The following is a 21,829-nucleotide window of genomic DNA, read 5'->3' on the forward strand; positions in this document are numbered from 1 at the left end:
AACTTCAGTCAACTTCCTTGCAATTTCTTCTTGTGGATATTGATGAATCTGGAATATTCTGCAATGGCTGAATCAATCACCTGATCTCAACCCAATTGAGCGTGCTTTTCACTTGCTGAAGGCAAAACTAAAGGCAGAAAGTCCCACAAACAAAGACCAACTGAAGACAGCTGCAGTTAGAGCCTGGCAAAACAACAAAAAGAAGGAAACCCAGTCTTTGGTAATGTCCATGGGTTCCAGACTTCAGGCAGTCATTGCCAGTAAAGGATTCTCAACAAAATATTAAAAATGAACATTTTATTTATGATTATATTCATTTGTGCAATTACCTTTGAACCCCTGAAAATGGAGGGACTATATATAAAAATATAAATATATATATATATATATATGGACCTAACTGTATTTATGACAAGGTACAGTATGTGTTAGTATTAGTTCTCTGGATTGCTTAAGCTTGCAAGAGTGACAGTTTTGTTAGGGTTTCCAGACTGAAATGTGGATTGGTTAATAGAAAGGATCTGTGTGTGTATCAGTTCAGTGGACTGACAAGAAGGTCCTGGCATCAGTTAATAGTTGTGTATTCCATGAACTGAAGGAGAAGGGAGGGAGAAGATAGTGACAAGTAAAATGTAATAGATGAATTTTGAATAACATGGTTGCCGCACACACCTGCTGCGTGCCCAGTATGCATGACCATCACACTTCCCCCTTCAGGTAGTTACATAGAAGGGAACTGCAGTTTCCTCCCTGATGCAACCCACTGTTGGGACACAGGACCACCTTGCCAAGGTGTTGACCTTTGTGTTATCTGGTCCAGCTGCATTGCTGGTAAACCAGGTTTCCTCTGAGGAGTGTGCTGTGCACCCTAGCAACACTGTTAGGCCAACAAAGTGGGTTGTGATGGGTAAGTGACAGTTGGCTGTAATCACCCAGATATTGTAGCAGCTTCCGTGGTGCCCACCTGATCACAAGACACCTCTGTTCAGGAGTGGCATATGCTAAGTTACTTGGATTTATTTCCTGCATAGGTAGAGGATGATATATCGCTCTCTTGACTTATTCCTCTGGCCCAGGACTGCACATGACCTGAAGGTAGTGGCATCAGTGTGCGCTGCAACTGGACAGGTGAATTCTGTGGCCCATGCCCCAGGTGCAAGGAGCAGTACTTCCGTCAAGGTTGGTGTCAAGGACACCATTTTCATATTTTTCCCATTTGGTCGGTCAGTCAAAGGTTCAGCTGAGCCACTATAGTTGCACACCAGCATCCTACTGTAACCAGCTGTACCCAGGAATGACATAACCTGTCATTTGGCTGGAGGAGTAGGCCAGGTCATGATTGCTTCAGCCTCCCTAGTTCCATATCTCTGGGTGTCTCCTCCTACTTACTGTTCTCAGTACTGAACCTCTGACATGCCCCTCTGACAGTGTCCAACTAGGCACTGGCAGTTGTTTCGGGACTGGTGACAGGAGCCCAGGTTGTTCTCCCCAGGCAGGGCCGAACACTGTGAGGCCCCTAAAGTTGGCAACTGCTTAAGGTTCCATCCCTCCCTTTAGGTCATTCATGTCCCCCAGAGGGGTGACGGGTGTGTTCTTGACCCCAACTAGCATTACCAAATTCAGTAAAGTCACATGGGGAGGGGAAGGCTAGCTTGTCCTGCGCCTCCCATGTTGGAGGGGTTGGCCAATACCCCCTGCTTGGGTACATGATGGTTAAACAGTGACCCCCTGCCAGCTGCTCCAACACCTTATGGTTCCTGGGCACGGGGTACAACGGCAGGACTGGCGGTCAGTTTTTCAAGGTCCCCACAAAGCCTGGTCATCTGATCCCTTTTGGAGACTACTGGTGATGCCCAGACCCGGTGGAACCTCTTAAAGGTGCCTAACTGCAGCAATCCCTCTACCTCTTTGGCTCGGTCTGTCTGTGCCTTCAGCAAGACAAGGTAGGCCAAAGGCATAAGGAAAGGATACACCCTGCTGCCCACCTCATGGGCAGTATGGTGTGACCTCCCAGGGTTTCCCTAAACCCAGACACCATATACCACAAGCATTGCCAGCAGCTCAGCTACCCAATCTAACAGAGAACCTAGATCTCCCAATTCAGTTGTACTGCCCCTGGCCATGACGTGCTGTGCTGGGCTGTTATGTGTAATTTGAGCTAGGCCACGAATTATGGTGTGTCACTATGGCTCTAGTGATTTCACATGAATCTACAGGAAGATTATCAGGGGACACCTTCAATACATGGCCCCTAGGTTGGCTGAACACAGTGAGCAGCGTGGTAACCCTTTCAGTCTCCAGGCCTCTTGCCTGTAGACCTCTCAAGCCTAGTTTTCCGTGATGCTTTTGTTTACTTTTCTCAGCAGGGGAACTAACAGCTGACCTGCTGAATGCTGCAAAGCTTTGAGCCTTTTTCAGTGCTGGCTGAGCAGTGGGACCACAAGTACCAGTCGGCTGTCCTGTGACACACAAAGACAACTGCTGGGGGGCTATCGAGGCAGAATCCTCTGGCCTAGAGCAAGGAAAGGGCCTATTCAGACTGTCCCTATGCTCTGCAGCCAGAGACTGCATCTCCTCTGCCCTCTCATCGCTGGGAGTGACCTTTAATAAGGACAAAACATCATCATTACACTCAGCAATGACATCATTAACATCAAATACATGTGTTTGATACCTGCACATGCAAAGGGGTCTCTTCTTCCTGAGGAGAACCCTGTACTTCCACTACACCCTCCCCCTCCTTCTATTCATCTGCAGGTTGCCCAGATATTAACCCAACATCTGCACACAATACCTTGGTAGGTCCAGAAAGTTCCATGGGGGCATCCAGGGTGTTCTTAGCAGGTGCATAGTGTAGAACTACGCCTTAAGGATCACTGAGTTATTTTCGGGCTCCCTGTCATGCTTGACCCCACTCTGAAAGCCCAACCCCTGATGACTCCACCATACACTGCTGGCCAAAGTAAACTCTCTCAATAATAAAGTAGCCCCTTTTAAGGCACAAGATGAAATACAGGTTTTAAGCAAGAGGTTTAAGGGGTGGGCAGAGGCAATTGTTTACCATGGATTAATTCCTTGCTAGGCTGCAGTAGAAAACGGCAACAATGACAAGTGTCCCTTGATGTAAGTAAGCCAACTGCAGAGGAAAAAGTGGTGTGGCATGGCCCACAGAGGGCAGACACTGCAGTGGGATCTGCCCATAATCCAGACACACATCCTGGTGAAAAGCTTTATGGATTTTGTAGGCTGAACTGCAGCACTTTGTTAGAAGGCTGCTAATTGAGGGACTACATTTCCCAGAAGAGCTGGAGTGTGGGTGTCTTACTAGCAAACACATTTCCAGCATAATCCAGTATGAGTCTGTGACTGGATTATGCTGGAAATGTGTTTGCTAGTAAGACACCCACACTCCAGCTCTTCTGGGAAATGTAGTCCCTCAATTAGCAGCCTTCTAACAAAGTGCTGCAGTTCAGCCTACAAAATCCATAAAGCTTTTCACCAGGATGTGTGTCACTGAGTTGCAGGACACTGCCACCTGGTGTGTCTTTTAACATCCTACAGTCTGAATAATAGCAGGGTGTTACAATAGTAAAAAACAGAGTACCTAAATAGGTACCCAAAAGAATGGCCATGGAGATCTCAAGTGAGACTCCCACCTCCCTCATCCCATTTCCTGCTCCCCAATCAATGAAATCCTAGGCATGGAGTGCTCATGAACGGGTCCCCCCAACTCCGGTGATGGTTAGAAACTTTCCTGGGATGATGTATTTTCTTTGTACCAACTCTAGTCTGACCAATTGGATTTCAGCTACTGTGTCACGGAAACCAGTTGACTCAGGTGTAGACTGTGTTTCCATGTGGGATTTCTCTCCTTTTCAGCCACATGTCGGAGCATTGTGATGGTTAGATACCTCAGTGTTGATATAGGTACAGTATCTGCCAGTTCTGCTGCTGTTTTGGCTGATACTGGTCCCCTCTCCAACACAAACTGTCTGATGTCTACAGGACAGAGATGTAGGCGCTGAGCTTGGACTATGAGATTCCCCAGGAATTCGAAGGAATCTGCTGTCAAGCCTCTGGTCCAGTGCTGAAATGTGGCACTTGCTGAGCAAAGCAGAGTTTGCCCTGTGTGATAGGGACCTAAGGATGCATTTCTTTGTCCTTCCTTCAATGATCTGATTATCATATACAGTATTTTGACAATTACACAGTACAAGTGCTGCGGCTCAAAGTACCTGTACTGTGTGACTATCATCATGATGATGATTACAGTTGGCTCCTCTCTGCTGTATAATTCAACATAGGCAGCGGTCAGGACATGGGGAAAGGTGTGTGTGTATCATGTACTGTACCTTTCCCTCTGTGTGCACTGCTGGGCTGGCTGCTAAATATGTGTGTTAAGGAATGATGTATGGACATGGACTATCTGCTACCTCAGCCAGCCTGCCCCGAGCCTGCCAGTCTGCCACCATCATTCTTCTGCCACTGATTCCCTCTGCACTTACTTGCCAAAGGAGTCGGTCAGTGTGCAAGGCAAACACTCCGCCAGCAGCACAGGGACAGAGAGAGCTGGGGCACGGGTGGGTGTGTAAGTCCTCATGTAGCCGAAAAAGAAAAAAAGGTTCCTCGATCTACAATCTTCCAGGGCCTCTGGATGAACTGATGCCCGCCCAGCCCAGGAAATATGATTACCACCCGGGAGACATGGGGAACAAATTCACAATATGTATAAACGTGTTAAACAGCTGCTGGATGACTGTGCCCCCTGTTAAGTGATGGGGCCCAGGCACCCTACAGGAGGCCTGGGGGTACCCCCTTATCAGTGGCCCTGGCTCCAGGGGTTCTTGTGCTTGGAAGGATAGACACCAGACGTTGCTACAAGGATTGTGACTGCTCTTACAGAGTCTCAGATTAGGCTGTCCCTTTTACCTCCAGCAATACTTGAGGCTGCTACTGAAGGACTTTGCATGAAAATCTGTCCTCCTATACCTGTCTGTGATTTTGGACTATCCTGCACCCTCATCCCTCTCTCCTGTTCCAAGACTGCAATAAAACTTCAAAAAGACATCCCCTAGATTTAGCCTGTTTTTGTTGGTATGCTCTGGAACCTGTGCCTGGCAACCTCTGGACAGGTAAGGGAGACCAGGATTATTTCCAGTGGCCCCAACAGGGGTGAGCCCTGCAAAAATACTTGTGCAATATATTGGTTTAGATACATATAGGGGTTTATTTACTAAAGCTGCTTCACTCAGAATCTCATGCACTTCTGCATAGAAACCAACCAGCTTCCAGGTTTTATTTCTAAAGCTTAATTGAACAAGTTAAAGTTAGAAGCTAATAACAAACTTATACAAAGGTGTATATCATCATCCAAAAAAAACATTTAGTGTTTTAAATAAATAATTATAGTGTCCAAACATAAATTAGTGTCCAAAAAAAGGACTAGGAACGCAGTGATTGGTTGGGTGTTAAAATTATGTAGATGAAGGGTGGTATTTATGAGAGCTGTCTGACGTTCCCATTTGTACCGCCCCTTGATGACGTCGGTGTGACGAAACCGGCTGGGCGTGGCCTACTTGATGTGGACGTTAGAGAGCCTTGCTGTTCTGTGCTGTATGGGAGAGATCCGCGGTGAGCGGTAATTGTATCTCAACCCTTTTTTGCGATTGAAGCTGGTGTCTGTTGGACACCTTGTTTGTGAGTTTCCTTATACCTTTTTTATTAAAGAGATAAATGAAAAAAACGTATTGCACCATTATGTTCTCTTTTTTGTCCCTGAGTGTACTGCATGCTCTCATGGAGATATGAGAGAGTGGAGAAGTTCATCATCAGAGCTTGGGCTGCAAAGTTGTTTGTGATTAATATTATCTGGAAGTGTCTGAAACATCACCATATCTATTTGGACATCGGGTTCATTGCTCCCAGAGCACAAGTGCTGTTGCTGGTTTATAATTTGACCAGCCATTAGCTCTGGTGAGTTCATTTAATCTCCTTTTGGTGGTGGATTTTTCACAATTGGTTCAAGTCACTGAAGATCTATATATATTTTTTTGGACACTAATATATATTTTTTTTTTTGGACACTAATTTATGTTTGGACACTATAATTATTTATTTAAAACACTAAATGTTTTTTTTGGATGATGAGATCCACCTTTGTATAAGTTTGTTATTAGCGCATACCTTTTAATTAGGATTATTGTTGCCAAAATTTATTTTGGGTGGGATATGCTGCTTACACTTTGGTGTTTTTTGTAAATGGCGCTTTTTTATTTTTTAATTTGGTAAAGTTAGAAGCTGATTGGCTACCATGCACGGGTACACCAGATTCTGAGTGAACCAACATTAGTAAATAAACCCCGCAGGGTGTCTCATATGACCTTGTAAGTATAAGATCATATTTACTTTCCCACTCTATCTTTATTCAGGATACAATATTTTTTTATGAGGTGTTTAACCAATTCAATACCGTGCAATTTTACACCTTCCTGCCCAGGCCATTTTTCAGGTTTCAGCGCTCTCACACTTTGAATGACAATTGCGCAGTCATACAACATTGTACACAAACTAAAATTTTAGAATTTTCTTCACACAACTAGAGCTTTCTTTTGGTGGTATTTAATCATCGCTGGGGTTTTTATTTTTTGCTAAGTTAACAAAAAAGACCAAAAATTTTGAAAAAAAACACGTTTTTCTTTGTTTCTGTTATAAAAGTTTGCAAATAAATAATTGTTCTTCATAAATTTAGGCCGAGATGTATTCTGCTCCATGTCTTTGGTGAAAATAACCCAAATTAGGATGTATTTTTTAGTTTGTAGGAAAGTTATAGAGTTCACAAACTATGGTATAGATCTGAATATTGATCAATCCTGAAGTACTGACAGCCAATCTAATTTCTTGAGGTCCAAGAATGTCAGAATAGTACAGATATCCCCCAAATGACCACGTTTTGCAAAGTAGACAGTCCGACGTACTTCATAAGAGGCATGGCGAGTTTTTTGAAGCTGTATTTTTTTGTCATAATTTTTTGGAAAATGAAAAAATAAAAAAATTTATTTTCACTATTTTTTTTTACATACTGTCACCAGTGCAGTACAGCGTCATCATATAAATAAATAAATGCCTGACCTCCTAAATCCCACCAAAAAGTCACACTTTCTCCCTAGAAAGTACAATATAATAAAATACCTTTTTGTGTAAAATCCAAAAATAATTCACAATAATCCAAAATTATCACCAAATATAATCATAAAGTGTCCAATTCGAATGTGTCCAACAAAATATGTCCAACAAAATCAGAAAGTTCAAATTCCAAACTTCCAGTGAGAATTCCAGTAGGAAGGATAATAATCCTAATTTTGTAGCGAAAAAACATCAAAACAAAGAAATAAACTATAGTGCATTACCCTTAAATAAATAAATAATACTCTAATTCATGCAAAACACAAACAATCAAAAATGTGCAAAAACACACAAAAAAAACCACAAAAAAAAACTAATATATATAATTATAAGTAATTTTTTATGTATAATTTATAAATTGTGAACACTCCGTGACCATTCCAACACTGTGTGCACACTGTGACCCAACAAACAGTAGTGCTACTACTACAGTAATACTATTACCCTCTGTGAGTATTTGTATGCATATTCAATACTATGGAATCAAAAACTCTTCTTATTCCTTCATTTCCGGGACTAGATTTCCAAGGTCCTCACAAAGATAAGAAGGCTCTTTTAGACTTTTTTGCTCGCCATTTAATTCAACTGCACAATGACAGTTGCTGACTTGCTGAGTCATTGTAGAGGCAGTGAGAAATCTACAAGCTAACTTCGCACACCCTTAGGCTTTGGCATATATGATCTTGCTGTAGCATGTAGTCTATGATATGCGCTCCTCTGGTATCCTATCCAGTCTTTACAGTCAGCTTGTAAAGATTCTCTGAACAGGAGTATATTTATTTCAAGAAAGGTGTACAAAGATTACACAAGAGGAGGAGTGCAAAGTCAAATCTACTCCCTAGCTACTAGTCAGTGGTTCATCAGAGGTCTTTTCAGATAAAGACCTCTGATGAACCACTGAATAGTAGCTAGGGAGTGGATTTGACTTTGCACTCCTCCTCTTGTGTAATCTTTGTACATTTTGTTGGACAGCGTCATTATATAACTGGCATGGCGGTGATCAGGGACACTGACTGGTGACAGTGTGAAAAAAATATATATATATATATTTTTTTTATTTTTTTATTTTACATTTTTTATTAAATTTTTTAAAAAAAATTTTAAGATTTTTTTTTCATATTTCACTATGTCCAAAGTAGTACATATGCGCATATGGCGGCCTCCCGGAAAGCTAATACATTTTTACGGACGCCATTTGGCCATAGGCCGGGCGTCAAACGGTTAAAAACATTTAACTATGCTTACTGTTTATTAAAGGGATATTGAACCAAAAACAAACATTTATTATATTGCAGCTTAGCAATTCTTAGATTCTTTGGGAAATTTGAGTGGAGAGTGAAAACAGTTTTGCTTTTGACTGCTGGTGATTGCTTGTGGTTGTAGTTTTCTTTTCTTCTTTGTGGTCCTTTCTAGAAGCTTTTTCTTTTCAACCACTTGCCAACCAGCCACAGTAGATATACTGCGGCAGGGCGGCACTACTGCACAAAATCATGTATATATACGTGATTTTGCATTTCGGGTAGGGGGTGCGCAAACACCCTACCCGCGCCAATCGCAGCCGCGGGTGTCATTGCCCGCCAGAACCTAGGGATTACCGGCAAACACTGACAGGGAGGACGGCTGCATTGTTTTCAATGCAGCTCTCCTCCCTGTCAGTTTGAGCACACTGATCCGGATGGATGAGCTCATCCATCCGGATCAGTGTGTGTACAGTGAAGCACACACCCCCACCCCCTAGTGAAACACTCCCCTCACTCAGTTAACCCTTTGATTGCCTTCTAATGTTAACCCCTTCCTCCCCAGTGCCATTAATACAGTGTCGGTAATTTTATTTTTCCACTGATCACTGTATTGGTGTTACTGGGCATGTTAGTTCCCCCCATGCCAGAATGTCCGCCGCAGTCCCGTCATAAGTCCTTGATCACCGCCATTATTAGTATAAACAAAAATTTCAGTATCTATACCGCCATTTGTAGACGCTATAACTTTCATGTAAACCAATTAATTTACATGTATTGGGATTTTTTTTTAGCAAATACATGTCGCAGAATACATTTTGTTTTAAATTTATGATGAAATTTAATTTTGAAATTTTTTTACTGGACATTTTTTATAGCAAAAAGTCCAAGATATTTTTTTTTTTCTCAAAATTGTCTGCCTTTTTTTTATAGCACAAAAAATAAAAACACACAGGCGATCAAATACTACCAAAAGAAAGCTCAATTTGTGGGAAAAAAAGGACGTAAATTTCATTTTGGTGCAGGGTTGCATGACCGCGCAATTGTCAGTTAAAGTAACACAACACCGTAACACAAACTGCTTCTGTACCCGCTTCCTGACCGCCCTATAGCAGAAATACTGCTACAGGGTGGCACGGGTGCACGCAATCATATATATACGTGATTCGCGCTCCCGTGGTTTTCACGCCCCTCCCAGATAGAGTCAGATTGCCTGTTATTAAAGCAGTAATCACATTTAACCCCTTGATTGCCAGGAACACGCTCATACACAATAAACCTCCATTGCTAGTATAGTGTCTAAACGGATCAATATCTGTGATCAGATCAGCACTATACCAGCATTCACATTAGCACAATGTCCCCAAAAACGCAGCGTTAGCGGGATCAGCCCCAGCACCTGCCTACACCTGCGTTTAGCCATTACGCTTACCCCCCCCCCCTTTCTCACCTAGCAAGTGAACTGTTAGTAGGTCACTGTCACTTGATACATTGCACACAAAACCGCAGTGTTCGCAGAATCAGGCCTGATCTCTGTTAGCACTTGCCAGTAAATTTTGATGACTCTCATATGCAGTAGAGTGCCAGTACTAGTGCCACACTACCTTTTGGTGAAATGGCGAGCACCAGCAGCCTAGTACATCCTGGTCTTTCACATACCAGAACTGCAGTAACATTTGGTGACGTGGTGAGTCCCATAAGTGCAGTACAAGCTGGTGTGGTGGCGAGCACAAGTATTTTCCCACAACCACCAAGAATTTGCACACAGGCCTGTAGAACCCCTAGTATACTTCCAGATGTGCTTGCAAATCCTGATTGGCAGCCCACAAATTCTGCAGCACCCGTACTTTCCCCATTCACTGCCCAACCTGAAATTTAGGTGGAAACAGCAAATTTAACTACTCCCCTTGATTTTGTGGAGCTGTTTTTCACAGATTATCTGTATGCATTGATTGTGGATCAAAGCATTTTATATGCACAACAATTTATCGCCGCCAACCTAAATTCAAACCTTGCTAGACCATTCGCATGGAAACCTATTACGGTTTCCAAATTTCCATTTTTTTGGGGCCTAACCCTCAACATGGGCATTCCTAAAAAAATTTAATTGCGGTTGTATTGGTCCACAGATCTGATTCATCATATGCCCGTTTTCTCTGCTGCCATGGCCAGACATAGATATGAGTATAATGTGTTTTATGCATTTCAACGACAATACACTCTGTCGTCCTCGAGGTGACCCTGAATTTGACCGGCTCCAAAAAATTCAGCCTCTCGTAAATCACCTTAACCAAAAATTGCAGATGTCTATACCCCCCATAAAATTCTGCGTTGATGAGTCCCTCATTAATTTTTCTGGCCCACCTTGCATACAAACAATTTCTCCCCAGCAAGCGTGCCAGATATGGGGTCAAGATGTAGAAGACCTGTGAGAGGGCAACAGGCTATACATATAAGTTTTGGATTTACGAGGGAAAAGATAGTCACGTGGAGCCCCCCGGCTGCCCAGACTACATGGGGAGCAGTGGAAAGATAGTTTAGGACTTGGTGTCATCCTTTTTCCATATGGGGTGCCACTTATGTGTGGACAATCTTTATTCAAGCGTGCCACTATTTAGACATTTGTACAACCTTGGAATTGGCGCATGTGGTACTGTGTGACCTAATGTGTGCCCACCATTAGAAGTGGGTGGAAACAGGGCGGTATATTCTAATGGTGGGCATACCACACACTTTTTCTGGCAGAGATTTCTTCTCATTTTTTCATGCATTCCACAGGCTGCATACAAAAAAAAAAAAGAACATAGCATATATAACCAACAAGGACCAGCGATGTACTGGTACATCACTGGATTTGAATGGTTATACCAGGATGATGCCTACAGCTGCAGGCATCATCCTGGTATCGTTTTTTTTAGCCGGTGATCGGCTTTCATGTAAAAGCAATCCTAGCGGCTAATTAGCTGCAAGATTGCTTTTACAAGCAGTGGGAGATGATGTCATGTGGCACCGTGCAACCTAATCGCCAGGATTTCCCCCGACGGCTTGTAAATACCCGTCTTAGGGGGAAAAAGCCGGCTTGAGAAATGAGGATGTCATTCAGCTGCAGCACCGACTTGTTTATTCTGAAAGCAACAGGGTCTTGCTAAGTAGGTGTGTGCAGTGCTGTTGGATGAGATTTTTCATCTGCAGTTAAAAAAAGAGCATATATGCTGAACCATGGGGGCCTGAGGTGGCCAGTGGGTGGATGGCCCCTATGCTTGGGCATATATATTTTATAATATTTTTCGGCACATTTCATGTGTGCCCACCATTAGAAGTGGATGGATGCAGGGAGGTATATTCTAATGGTGGGCATACCACACACTTTTTCTGGCAGAGATTTCTTCTCTTTTTTTAATTCAGCCTACAGGCTGCATAAAAAAAACAAAACATAGCATATACACAAGGACCAGCGAGTAGTTATACCAGGATGATGCCTGCAGCTTCACACAAGGGGGGACCTAGTGAATGACCTGCGGACAGCTGGGACCAACGTAACAAAGGATACCATCAGTAACACACTACGCCGCCAGGGACTCAGATCCTGCAGTGCCAGACGTTTCCCCCTGCTTAAGCCAGTACATGTCCGGGCCCATCTGAAGTTTGCTAGAGGATTTGAAGAGGATTGGGAGAATGTCATATGGTCAGATGAAACCAAAATAGAACTGTTTGGTAGAAACACAACTCGTTGTTTGGCGGAGAGAGAATGCTGAGTTGCATCCAAAGAACACCATACCTACTGTGAAGCATGGGGGTGGCAACATCATGCTTTGGGGCTGTTTCTCCACAAAGGGACCAGGACAACTGATCCATGTACAGGACAGAATGAATGGGGCCATGTATCATGAGATTTTGAGTGCAAACCTCCTTCCAGCAGCAAGGGCATTGAAGATGAAACGTGGCTGGGTCTTCCAACATGACAATGATCCCAAACATACCACCCGGGCAACAAAGGAGTGGCTTCGTAAGAAGCATTTCAAGGTCCTGAAGTAGCCTAGCCCGTCTCCAGATCTCAACCCCATAGAAAACCTTTGGAGGGAGTTGAAAGTCTGTGTTGCCCAGCGACAGCCCCAAACATCACTGCTCTAGAGGAGATCTGCATGGAGGAATGGGCCAACATACCAGCAACAGTGTGTGCCAACCTTGTGAAGACTTACAGGAAACGTTTGACCTCTGTCATTGCCAACAAAGGATATATAACAAAGTATTGAGATGAACTTTTGATATTGCCCAAATACTTATTTTCCACCATAATTTGCAAATAAATTCTTTCCAAATCAGCCAATGTGATTGTCTGGATTTTTTTTCTCATTTTGTCTCTCATAGTTGAGGTCTACCTATGATGCCAATTACAGGCCTCTCTCATCTTTTTAAGTGGGAGAACTTGCACAATTGGTGGCTGACTAAATACTTTTTTGCCCAACTGTATCTCTGCCTGTGGTGACAGTGGTAAACAGACGATTATTCAAACATCATAGTGTTATTGCTAATATATTAGTTTCCTCCTTTTCTCTACAAAAAGGCGGTTTTGGCAGTCTGAAGGGTTAATTGCATCATTAACCTGACCCAGCAACAATCGCTCTCAGGCTGCAGGTACAGAGATTGTGGTCCATTAGCTGGAAAATCTTTGTGCAGGGTGCTGCTGAGCGTGGCATTGTTACGCACGTGACAGCGCGGTTTTAGATTGGTGAGAAGGGCTGGGGGTCTGACTTCGCAATCGTCACAATGTATATTAAATGTGTATGCAGTTTGTCGCCATTGCACGGGGCATGCACAGTTTTAAAGCATGTCATATTTGGTATCTATTTACTCAGCATACAATAATTTTTTATATTTTACCAAATAATTGGTCAATATACTGTGTTTTTGTGCATTAAAATTAAAAACAGTGTATTTTTTTCAAAAAATTTGTGTTTGAAAAATCGCTGCGTGAGTACTATGTGACATAAAAAATTGCAGCACCCACCCTTTTATTCATTAGGGTGTTTGCTTTAAAAAAATATAATGTTTGGGGGTTCAAAGTAATTTCCTTGCAAAAAAGGCTTGGTCTTCAGGTGGTTAGAAGAGTGAGTGATGTGTGGTATAAACTTCTAATGCTGGGCATAAAATGCCCCCACCGCAAAAAGACCCCTTTTTGGAAAGTAGACACCCCAAACTATTTGCTGAAAAGCATGTTGAGTCAATAGAAGAATTTATTTTTTTACCACAAGTTTTTGGAAAATTACAAAATAAAAAAAAAATTTTTTACACAAAATTGTCACTTAAATAATTTATTGCTCACATATGCCATGGGTATATGTTAAATTACTCCCCAAAATACATTCTGCTACTTCTCCTGAGTATGGAGATACCACATGTGAGAGAATAGTTGGCAGTCTAGCCAAGTACAGGACCCCAAATTCAATAAGTACCTTCAGGCATCCTGGACTGGATCGTCGTGGGACTGGGACCGGAGCCAGGTAAGAAACAGCAGCCCCTGCCCACCCCTGTACTTAGTGTCCCTTCCGTTGGAAGGGGGGGCGGCGGCGGCCCCCTAAAAAGTGCCGCCCTGACACCAAGTGTCAGCATGCCGTATACCGGCGTATAAGACGACCCCCGACTTTTGAAAAGATTTTCAAGGGGTAAAAAGTCGTCTTATACGCCGGAAAATACAGTACCTATCACAGTTTCGGAAGCCCTTAGATGCCAGGATAGCACCAAACTCCCCCAAATGACCCCTTTTTGGAAAGCAGACACCCCAAGGAATTTGATAAGAAGCATGTTGAGTATTTTGCCGATCTCGTTTGTTGCTACAAGTTTTTGGAAAATGAAGAAAGAAAATAAAAACATATTTTTTTCTTTTCTTTTTTTATATTTCAAAACCTTGTGAGAAAAAATGAGATATGCAAAACACACACCATGCTTCCTATGAAATTCCTTGGGGTGTCTACTTTCCAAAAAAGGGGTCATCTTGGGGGATTTGGTGCTATCCTGGCATTTAAGGGCCTCCAAAACTGTGATAGGTAGTGAAGAAGTGAAATGAGGAAGTTACACACCTTCAGGCTTTCAAAGCGGTCATTGGATTTCAGGCTCCTGCATGTAGCTAGGCTCCCAAAAAGTCACACATGTGGTATCCCCATAATCGGTAGAATGCATTTTGGGGTGTAATTCCACATATACCCATTGCTTGTGTGAGCAATCTATCATTTAAGTGACAACTTTGTGTAAAAAAAAATGGTTGTCATTTTCCAAAAACTTGTGGAAAAAAAAATAAATCTTCCATGGACTCAATATGCCTCTCATCAGATGGCTTAGGGCGTCTACTTTCCAAAAAAAGGGTCATTTGGGGTATTTGTACTGTCCATTTTGGACCTAAAGAAATGTGATGGGCATTACCCCCCTGAAGATTGCTGTGATATACCGGCCTCCTGGATCCATATCCCATTTCCTGGATGACTTTTCCTACTGGCTACCCTTCTTCCTCTCCTCTGAGCTACCCACCATCATCCTTGGGGATTTCAACATCCCTGTCAACGTCGACAACCCAGCCACATCCCATCTCCTCCACTTAACCTCCTCCTTTGCACTTGCACAGTGCATATAATCCACCACCCACTCCGACGGTAATATCCTTGATCTTGTCTTCTCCGACTGCTGCGCTCCCCACAACCTCACTAACACCCCCTTCTCTCTCTCTGACCACAACCTGATTACCTTCTCTATCTCCTCGTCCTCCAACGCCTACCCCTCCAAATGTCACACTACTACCAGCCGTAACCTCCGCAACCTTAACCCTGCCCCCCTCCACTCTGCAGCCGATCAACTCCACGACAGCATCCTCCCCATGTCCTGCCCCGACTTGGCTATGACTGCCTACAACGTGCTGTCAACAGCCCTTGACTCACTAGCGCCTTTAACCACACGAAAAATCAGACCCCGACCGCTCCAGCCCTGGCAGACTGATCACACCAAAACCCTCAAATGACACAGTCGTGCCCTGGAGCGACTATGGCGCAAAACCAAATCCCAACAAGCCTTCACCCGCTATAAATCTGCCTTCCACACCTACACCTCCTCCCTCCACAGAGCCGAACAAGCCTACTTCCTGACCCTCATCAAGGCCCTCTCCAAACCTCGCCGACTCTTCTCCACCTTCAACTCTCTACTCTTGCCACCCCCATCTCCACCCAGCACCTTACTCACCGCCCTTGAGATTGCCAATCACTTCAAAAACAAGATTGACACAATTCGCAAGGACATCGCCACAACTCACACGCCCTCTCAACCCGTCCCCTCTCACATAGCTACCCCCTCACCCCCCCTCGACATAACCCGCAGGGACTTCGTCGCTGCTCAAACTCCCTCCAACCCCGTTCCCCCTCACTCAGCTACTCCCTCATCACCCCTCTCCCCTGGCCCCACCACTGCTCTGACCTCCACTTCCACCCCACCCTACATTCCTCATACTGAAGCCCCCCCAACACTCCGCACCTTTGACCTTACTACCATTGAGGAAGTCTCCAAGATCCTCTCTGATGCCCGCCTCACCACCTGCCCCCTCGACCCTATCCCCTCACAACTCCTACGACCTCCCTCCCCCTCCATCCTACGCTCCCTCACCCACATCTCTAATCTCTCCCTCTCCTCCGGCACTTTCCCCTCCCCTCTGAAATATGCACACATCACTCCCATACTGTCAAGGTCCTACCTTTTCCCTGAGGTTATGTTACTCCATGTGCTGGTGTCCATCTTGGATTCTGCTGTGCATGGTGGGAATCCTTTTATGCCTTCAGGTCTCTGAGGTCCATCCCCCAGAGGGGTGTGGCTGATGACATATAAGCCTGTGGCCCGCACATGCTCTTTGCACTTGTGTCTTGTGTCTTGGTGTTGCTATTACTCTGTTCTGACTCTCGTGACTCTCCTGGTATCTGATTCGGCTTGTGACTCGACTATTCTTTGTATTCTCCTTTGATCTGACCCTCTGTTGCTGAACCCGGCTCGTGACCTGTGATTCTCGTCTGCTGTCCTGTACTGTTTTGTCCTGTTGTTGTTGACCCTGCCTGTATGACTACTCTTTTGTCTCTTCCACCAGCTACACGCCATTGGCGGCGGCCACTACCGCAGCTGAGGTGTCTCGGGGGCCGCGACCTGGTTCCTGGCTGCGTCAAGTCCATCCCCACCATCAGGGGCCCTGGTGAAGGGCAGCCTGGGACTTAGACTCCGCACCCTGAGGGACTTCGGTCTGTGGGTGGTGGTTGTCGTCAGCCAGTGCGATACATTGTTAGGCCTGCCTGTCCGTTCCTCGGCCCCTGCCCTGACACATACTTAAAAAGCCCTCCCTGGACCCCAATGACCCGAACAACCTCAGACCCATCTCCCTGCTCCCATTTACATCCAAACTCCTCAAGCGCCTAGTCTACACCCGCCTAAGCTCTCACCTCACCTCAACGACAACAGCCTCCTCGATCCCCTACAGTCCGGCTTCTGTCCCCTACACTCCACCGAAACTGCCTTACTTAAACTCTACAACAACCTGCTAACCGCCAAAGCTAATGGCCACTATTCAGTGCTCCTACTCCTTGACCTCTCTGCGGCCTTCGACACAGTCGACCACCCCCTCCTCCTCAAAAAACTACACTCCCTCGGCCTCAGAAATTCTGCTCTCTCCTGGCTCTCATCCTACCTGTCACAATGCTCTTTCAGCATTACCTATAATGCTACCACCTCCCCCTCACTCCCCCTCTCTGTTGGGGTCCCTCAAGGCTCCGTCCTCGTGCAGACTCCACCTGCGCAACATCGCCAAAATACGCACGTTCCTAACCCCAGAAACCACTAAACAGCTCATCCACTCCCTCATCATATCACGACTCGACTACTGCAACTCCCTCCTTACTGGCCTGCCTCGCCGCTGGCTATCCCCGGTTCAGTCGATCCTGAATACGGCTGCCAGACTCATTCACCTTTTCAACTGCTCCATTTCTGCCACCCCCCTCTGCCAATCCCTCCACTGGCTTCCGATTGCGCAACGGATCAAATTCAAAATCCTAACACTGACGTACAAAGCTGTCCACCATACTGCCCCGAACTACATCACTGACCTAATATCCAAGTACCACCCAGCACGCACACTCCGCTCCTCACAAGACCTCCTTCTCTCTAGTTCCCTGGTCTCCTCCTCCCATGCCCACCTCCAGGACTTCTCCAGGGTGTCACCCATACTCTGGAACTCCCTGCCCCAACCCATCAGATTATCACCTACTCTCCTCTCCTTTAGGCGCACCCTGAAAACCCACCTCTTCAGGGAAGCCTACCCCACCCCCTGCTAACTTGCCGACCTCCTCCACTCTTCCTACCACCCCATCCCCCACAGCTATCTCCTCCTGTGCCACCATCCCCTCCCTCCTAGATTGTAAGCTCGAAAAGAGCAGGGCCCTCGATCTCCTCATATTTTGCATTGTATTGTTGTTCTGTCACATGTTCTATCCCCCTTTGTAATGTACAGCGCTGAGTGAACTATTGGCGCTTTATAAATACTGTATAATAATTACCAAAATTTTGTTTGGGTACATCATTGCATGACCACACAATTATCAGTTGAAATAGTGCAGCGCCAAATAGCAATAAAAGGCCTGGTCAGGAAGGGGAGTAAATCCTCTGGAGGGCAAGTGGTTAATTTATATTTTTTGAGAAATCTATCATGGTCTGCTATCAATAAGGCCCGTAGTTAATTTTTGCAATTATAAGTTGCTGGAGTAATACTAAATCAGTAGGTACATTTGTATGTTTTTCTTCTGAATGGGATATATCCTTTAACCGCTTCCCATCTGGCCACTGCACATAAACGGCCAGGTGGGATCTTCGCCGTTCTGAGTGAATGTTCCTGAAGGTCCCTCAAAATGTGGCCGTACAGCTGTGCACTCTCGGTGTGCTTGTGTCCCCTGGACACAGCGCAGCACCGCACAGCAGAAGAGCTCTCTGATTTGCCCTTCTGATCACATGATGGCTGTGTCCAATCACAGCCATCATGAAATGTCAACAAGGCCGCCAGTCTGTTAGTGAGGAGAAGCAGAGCCGATCTGTGTTAAACAGTGAGTTACAAACACACTGATCACCCCATAGTGTAAAATCGACATCTGTACTAGTGATTCACATCTGTCACAGCGTACCAATGTAAAATCCACATCTGTACTAGTGATTCACATCTGTCACAGCGTACCAATGTAAAATCCACATCTGTACTAGTGATTCACATCTGTCACAGCGTACCAATGTAAAATCCACATCTGTACTAGTGATTCACATCTGTCACAGCGTACCAGTGTGAAATCCACATCTGTACCAGTGATCCACATCTGTCACGATGTACCAGAATAAAATCCACACCTGTACCAGTGATCAATATCTGTCACAGTGTACCAGTCTCAAATCCACATCAGTACCAGTGATCAATATCTGTCACAGAGTATCAGTGTCAAATCCACATCTGTACCAGTGAACATCAAGATCATTAATATCAGCAATGTAGCATAAACATGTCAAAAGAAATTATACACCAGCCAGGAGACTTTCCAGATACTGAGTATGACAGATGAGAGTAGCAGAGAACTCTCTCTGTCAGACACAGATTCTGAGTATGAGCCAGTTGAAAGCAGTGAATCAGCAACGAATTCTGAGGAGGAGCAGGCATCCACCAGTAGCGCAGTGGCGAGTACAAGCATTAGAGCACTCCCAGAAGATAGGCAGGCATCCACCAGTAGTGCTAGAAATGCTGATGCCATGGTGAGTACAAGCAGGGGCGCATTCCAAGATGATAGGTCAGGCACTAGTAGCAGGGTTTCCCATCCACAATGAGGTAGGGCCCATACTAGCCTCCCAGATGTACTTTTATATCCCACGTGGCTGCCCATAATTCAGCAGAACCTACAATTCCTCCTTTTACAGCACAACCAGGCCCTCAAGCAGAACATGATACCCCAATTTGTTTTTTTCATTTATTTTTTACTAATGATCTCCTAAATTACATTGTGAAGCAGTGTAACCTGTATGCCAGCCAATATATAGCCATCAATCCCAATTCTTCATATACCTGCCCATTTGTGTGGAAACCCCTCACCATTGAGGAATTTAAAATTATTCTTGGACTTACTCTGAACATAGTACAAGAAGGTGGTCACTGCCCCGGTCTATAACTGGCTTTTGCAGCAAGGAACAGGGACAGGCATCGCATATCAAAAGAAAAGAAAATACCCAGTTCAACTTGCCAGCCAGCTAGCCAACAACCAAATTAACCTATCTAACAATATGCGTTTAAAAACAGGGGTTTAGTTAGCACACATTTGCAAATACATATGTAAGCCACAGAGCCACTTCACGGCACCCAGATATTCTGTGGTCCTAACTCTACAAATTTTGAGAGCCCTTATAGTAGAGGCACATGCATTTAATCGATAGACCAAGGGCAGATGAACCTGAGGGAGCCCCCCCCCTCCTTAACCACTTCCCGTCCGGCCGTTGTATATAAATGGCCGGCCGGTGACAGTGCAGGGTCGGGTGGCCGTTTATTATGGCTTTCCCGGCCGCCTGTTTGTGCGCGCTTCCTGGGAGCGCGCAGCACCGCGATGCTGTGCCCACTGTGTCCTCCGGACACAGTGAAACACCGATCGTCGGACGGGACCTCCGTGCGAGGTCCCGATCATGTGATCACTGATTAGCCAATCAGTGATCACATGCAGAGTAGTAAGCAAGATGTCACTTGTGAGATCATTGCTTACTACGTGTGAAATCTGTGAATGATCACAGAGGTCACATGGTACAAGGCTATTCACAACAGCCTTGTACCATGTGACAAGCTGTGACCAATCACAGCTCACACAGTATTTCTCAATGGCTGCAGGAATGCAGCTAGGGAGAAGGAGAAATGATTGCTTTTACAGCCTTTATGGGTGTAAAAGCAATCAGTGTAAAAAAAAAAAAAATCTTCATCACCCCCCACAAGTAGTACAGTGTGTCACCATGGTGACACTGTACTGCTAGGGCAGCAATGGGCAAACTACGGCCCGCGGGCTGTATACGGCCCGGCGGACCTTTTAATTCGGCCCGCGGAGCGTGATACATTGGCTGTCAGGATGTGTGTAGGCGGGGCAGCGTGACGAACGTGAGGGGAGCTAGGCTCCTCTCACAGTCCGCCCTGAAGACCGGAACGGCGCGGGAACACGGCGAGAGGAACGCGCGGAGCAAAGGTAAGTAAATTGACAAGTGGGGACTTACTATAGGGGGGATGAATTACTATATGGGGGATGAATTACTATGGGGGATGAATTACTATATGGGGGATGAATTACTATATGGGGGATGAATTACTATGGGGGGTGAATTACTATATGGGGGATGAATTACTATGGGGGATGAATTACTATGGGGGATGAATTACTATATGGGGGATGAATTACTATGGGGGATGAATTACTATATGGGGGATGAATTACTATGGGGGATGAATTACTATATGGGGGATGAATTACTATGGGGGATGAATTACTATGGGGGATGAATTACTATATGGGGGATGAATTACTATGGGGGATGAATTACTATGGGGGATGAATTACTATATGGGGGATGAATTACTACTTATTTATTTACAAAGGTGGTAAAGCACTAACAGAGGAATCTAAACCAATATTACAGAGTATATAGGAATAATAGTAAAGATGATACCTTACGTAAGTTCGTCCTCAAAGCTGAGTTTTTTTTTATCTGGATCCTAGGTAGGAAAAATGGACAAAGAGGAGGCAGAAGCATAGCCAAAACTGTGTTTAAAAGCACTCTCAAACCACCCACACACACACCCTTGACCCACCTGGTGTAGTCCTCCGTCCAATGAGCAACAGTCCATAACTCGTAAGGGGCTGTCCTCCATATTCATTAGAAAGTGTTGTATTACCCAGCCATCCTCCCAGAATTATGTCGTCTCTACCCGGGGGCATTGCTTTATTGCAAACAATGCTCGGACCCAGATCAATATTCCAGTCCAGATCTGGTTTCTTCCTTCTGGCTAGACGCCATGTAATCGGTCCTTTTAATTTTTGTGTCACCAGGGAATATGGGCTGAGGCTCTCTTATCTCCATGCTCCACCGCTTGGGGGTATGTGTGAACTCTCAAGATAAGTATTTTGGTATGCAGCATTTTGTTACACCCATCTTGTTTTAAATACTTGCTTTTCTTGACACTCCAAGATTCCATTCAATAGGCCAAATGGTTCTTTGACAAACAGGCAGTAAGAATCCATAAATATCTGAAATAAAAAACATGTTGCCTTTCAACAGTGCCCTAAAATTAACTTTAAGCATATTTTTTATTGAAATTTTGCGTTTCCTAGACCTTTGTG

The 21,829-nt window shown here is 44.8% G+C and overlaps 1 protein-coding gene across 4 annotated transcripts in view; it reads right to left on the minus strand.

The window, feature by feature from the left end:
- Window positions 1-21,512, minus strand: part of LOC149457451 (glycine N-acyltransferase-like) — a 36,013-nt gene extending 14,501 nt beyond the window's left edge. The window contains exons 1-2 of one of the 4 annotated variants that reach the window (XM_089683663.1): window positions 21,301-21,512; window positions 21,164-21,204 (exon numbers count right to left, since the gene is read on the minus strand). In XM_089683663.1, coding sequence (XP_089539789.1) covers window positions 21,164-21,204; window positions 21,301-21,366 — 107 coding nt within the window. In that variant the 5' untranslated portion in view covers window positions 21,367-21,512. The other 3 variants (XM_089683665.1, XM_089683666.1, XM_089683664.1) reach the window with 3 other exon arrangements.
- Between the last annotated feature and the right edge of the window lie 317 nt (window positions 21,513-21,829).

Source organism: Staurois parvus, unplaced genomic scaffold, assembly GCF_062004578.1.
Source record: "Staurois parvus isolate SC_StPar_1 unplaced genomic scaffold, SC_StPar_1.0 ptg000320l, whole genome shotgun sequence".
NCBI classification, from domain to species: Eukaryota; Metazoa; Chordata; class Amphibia; order Anura; family Ranidae; genus Staurois; species Staurois parvus.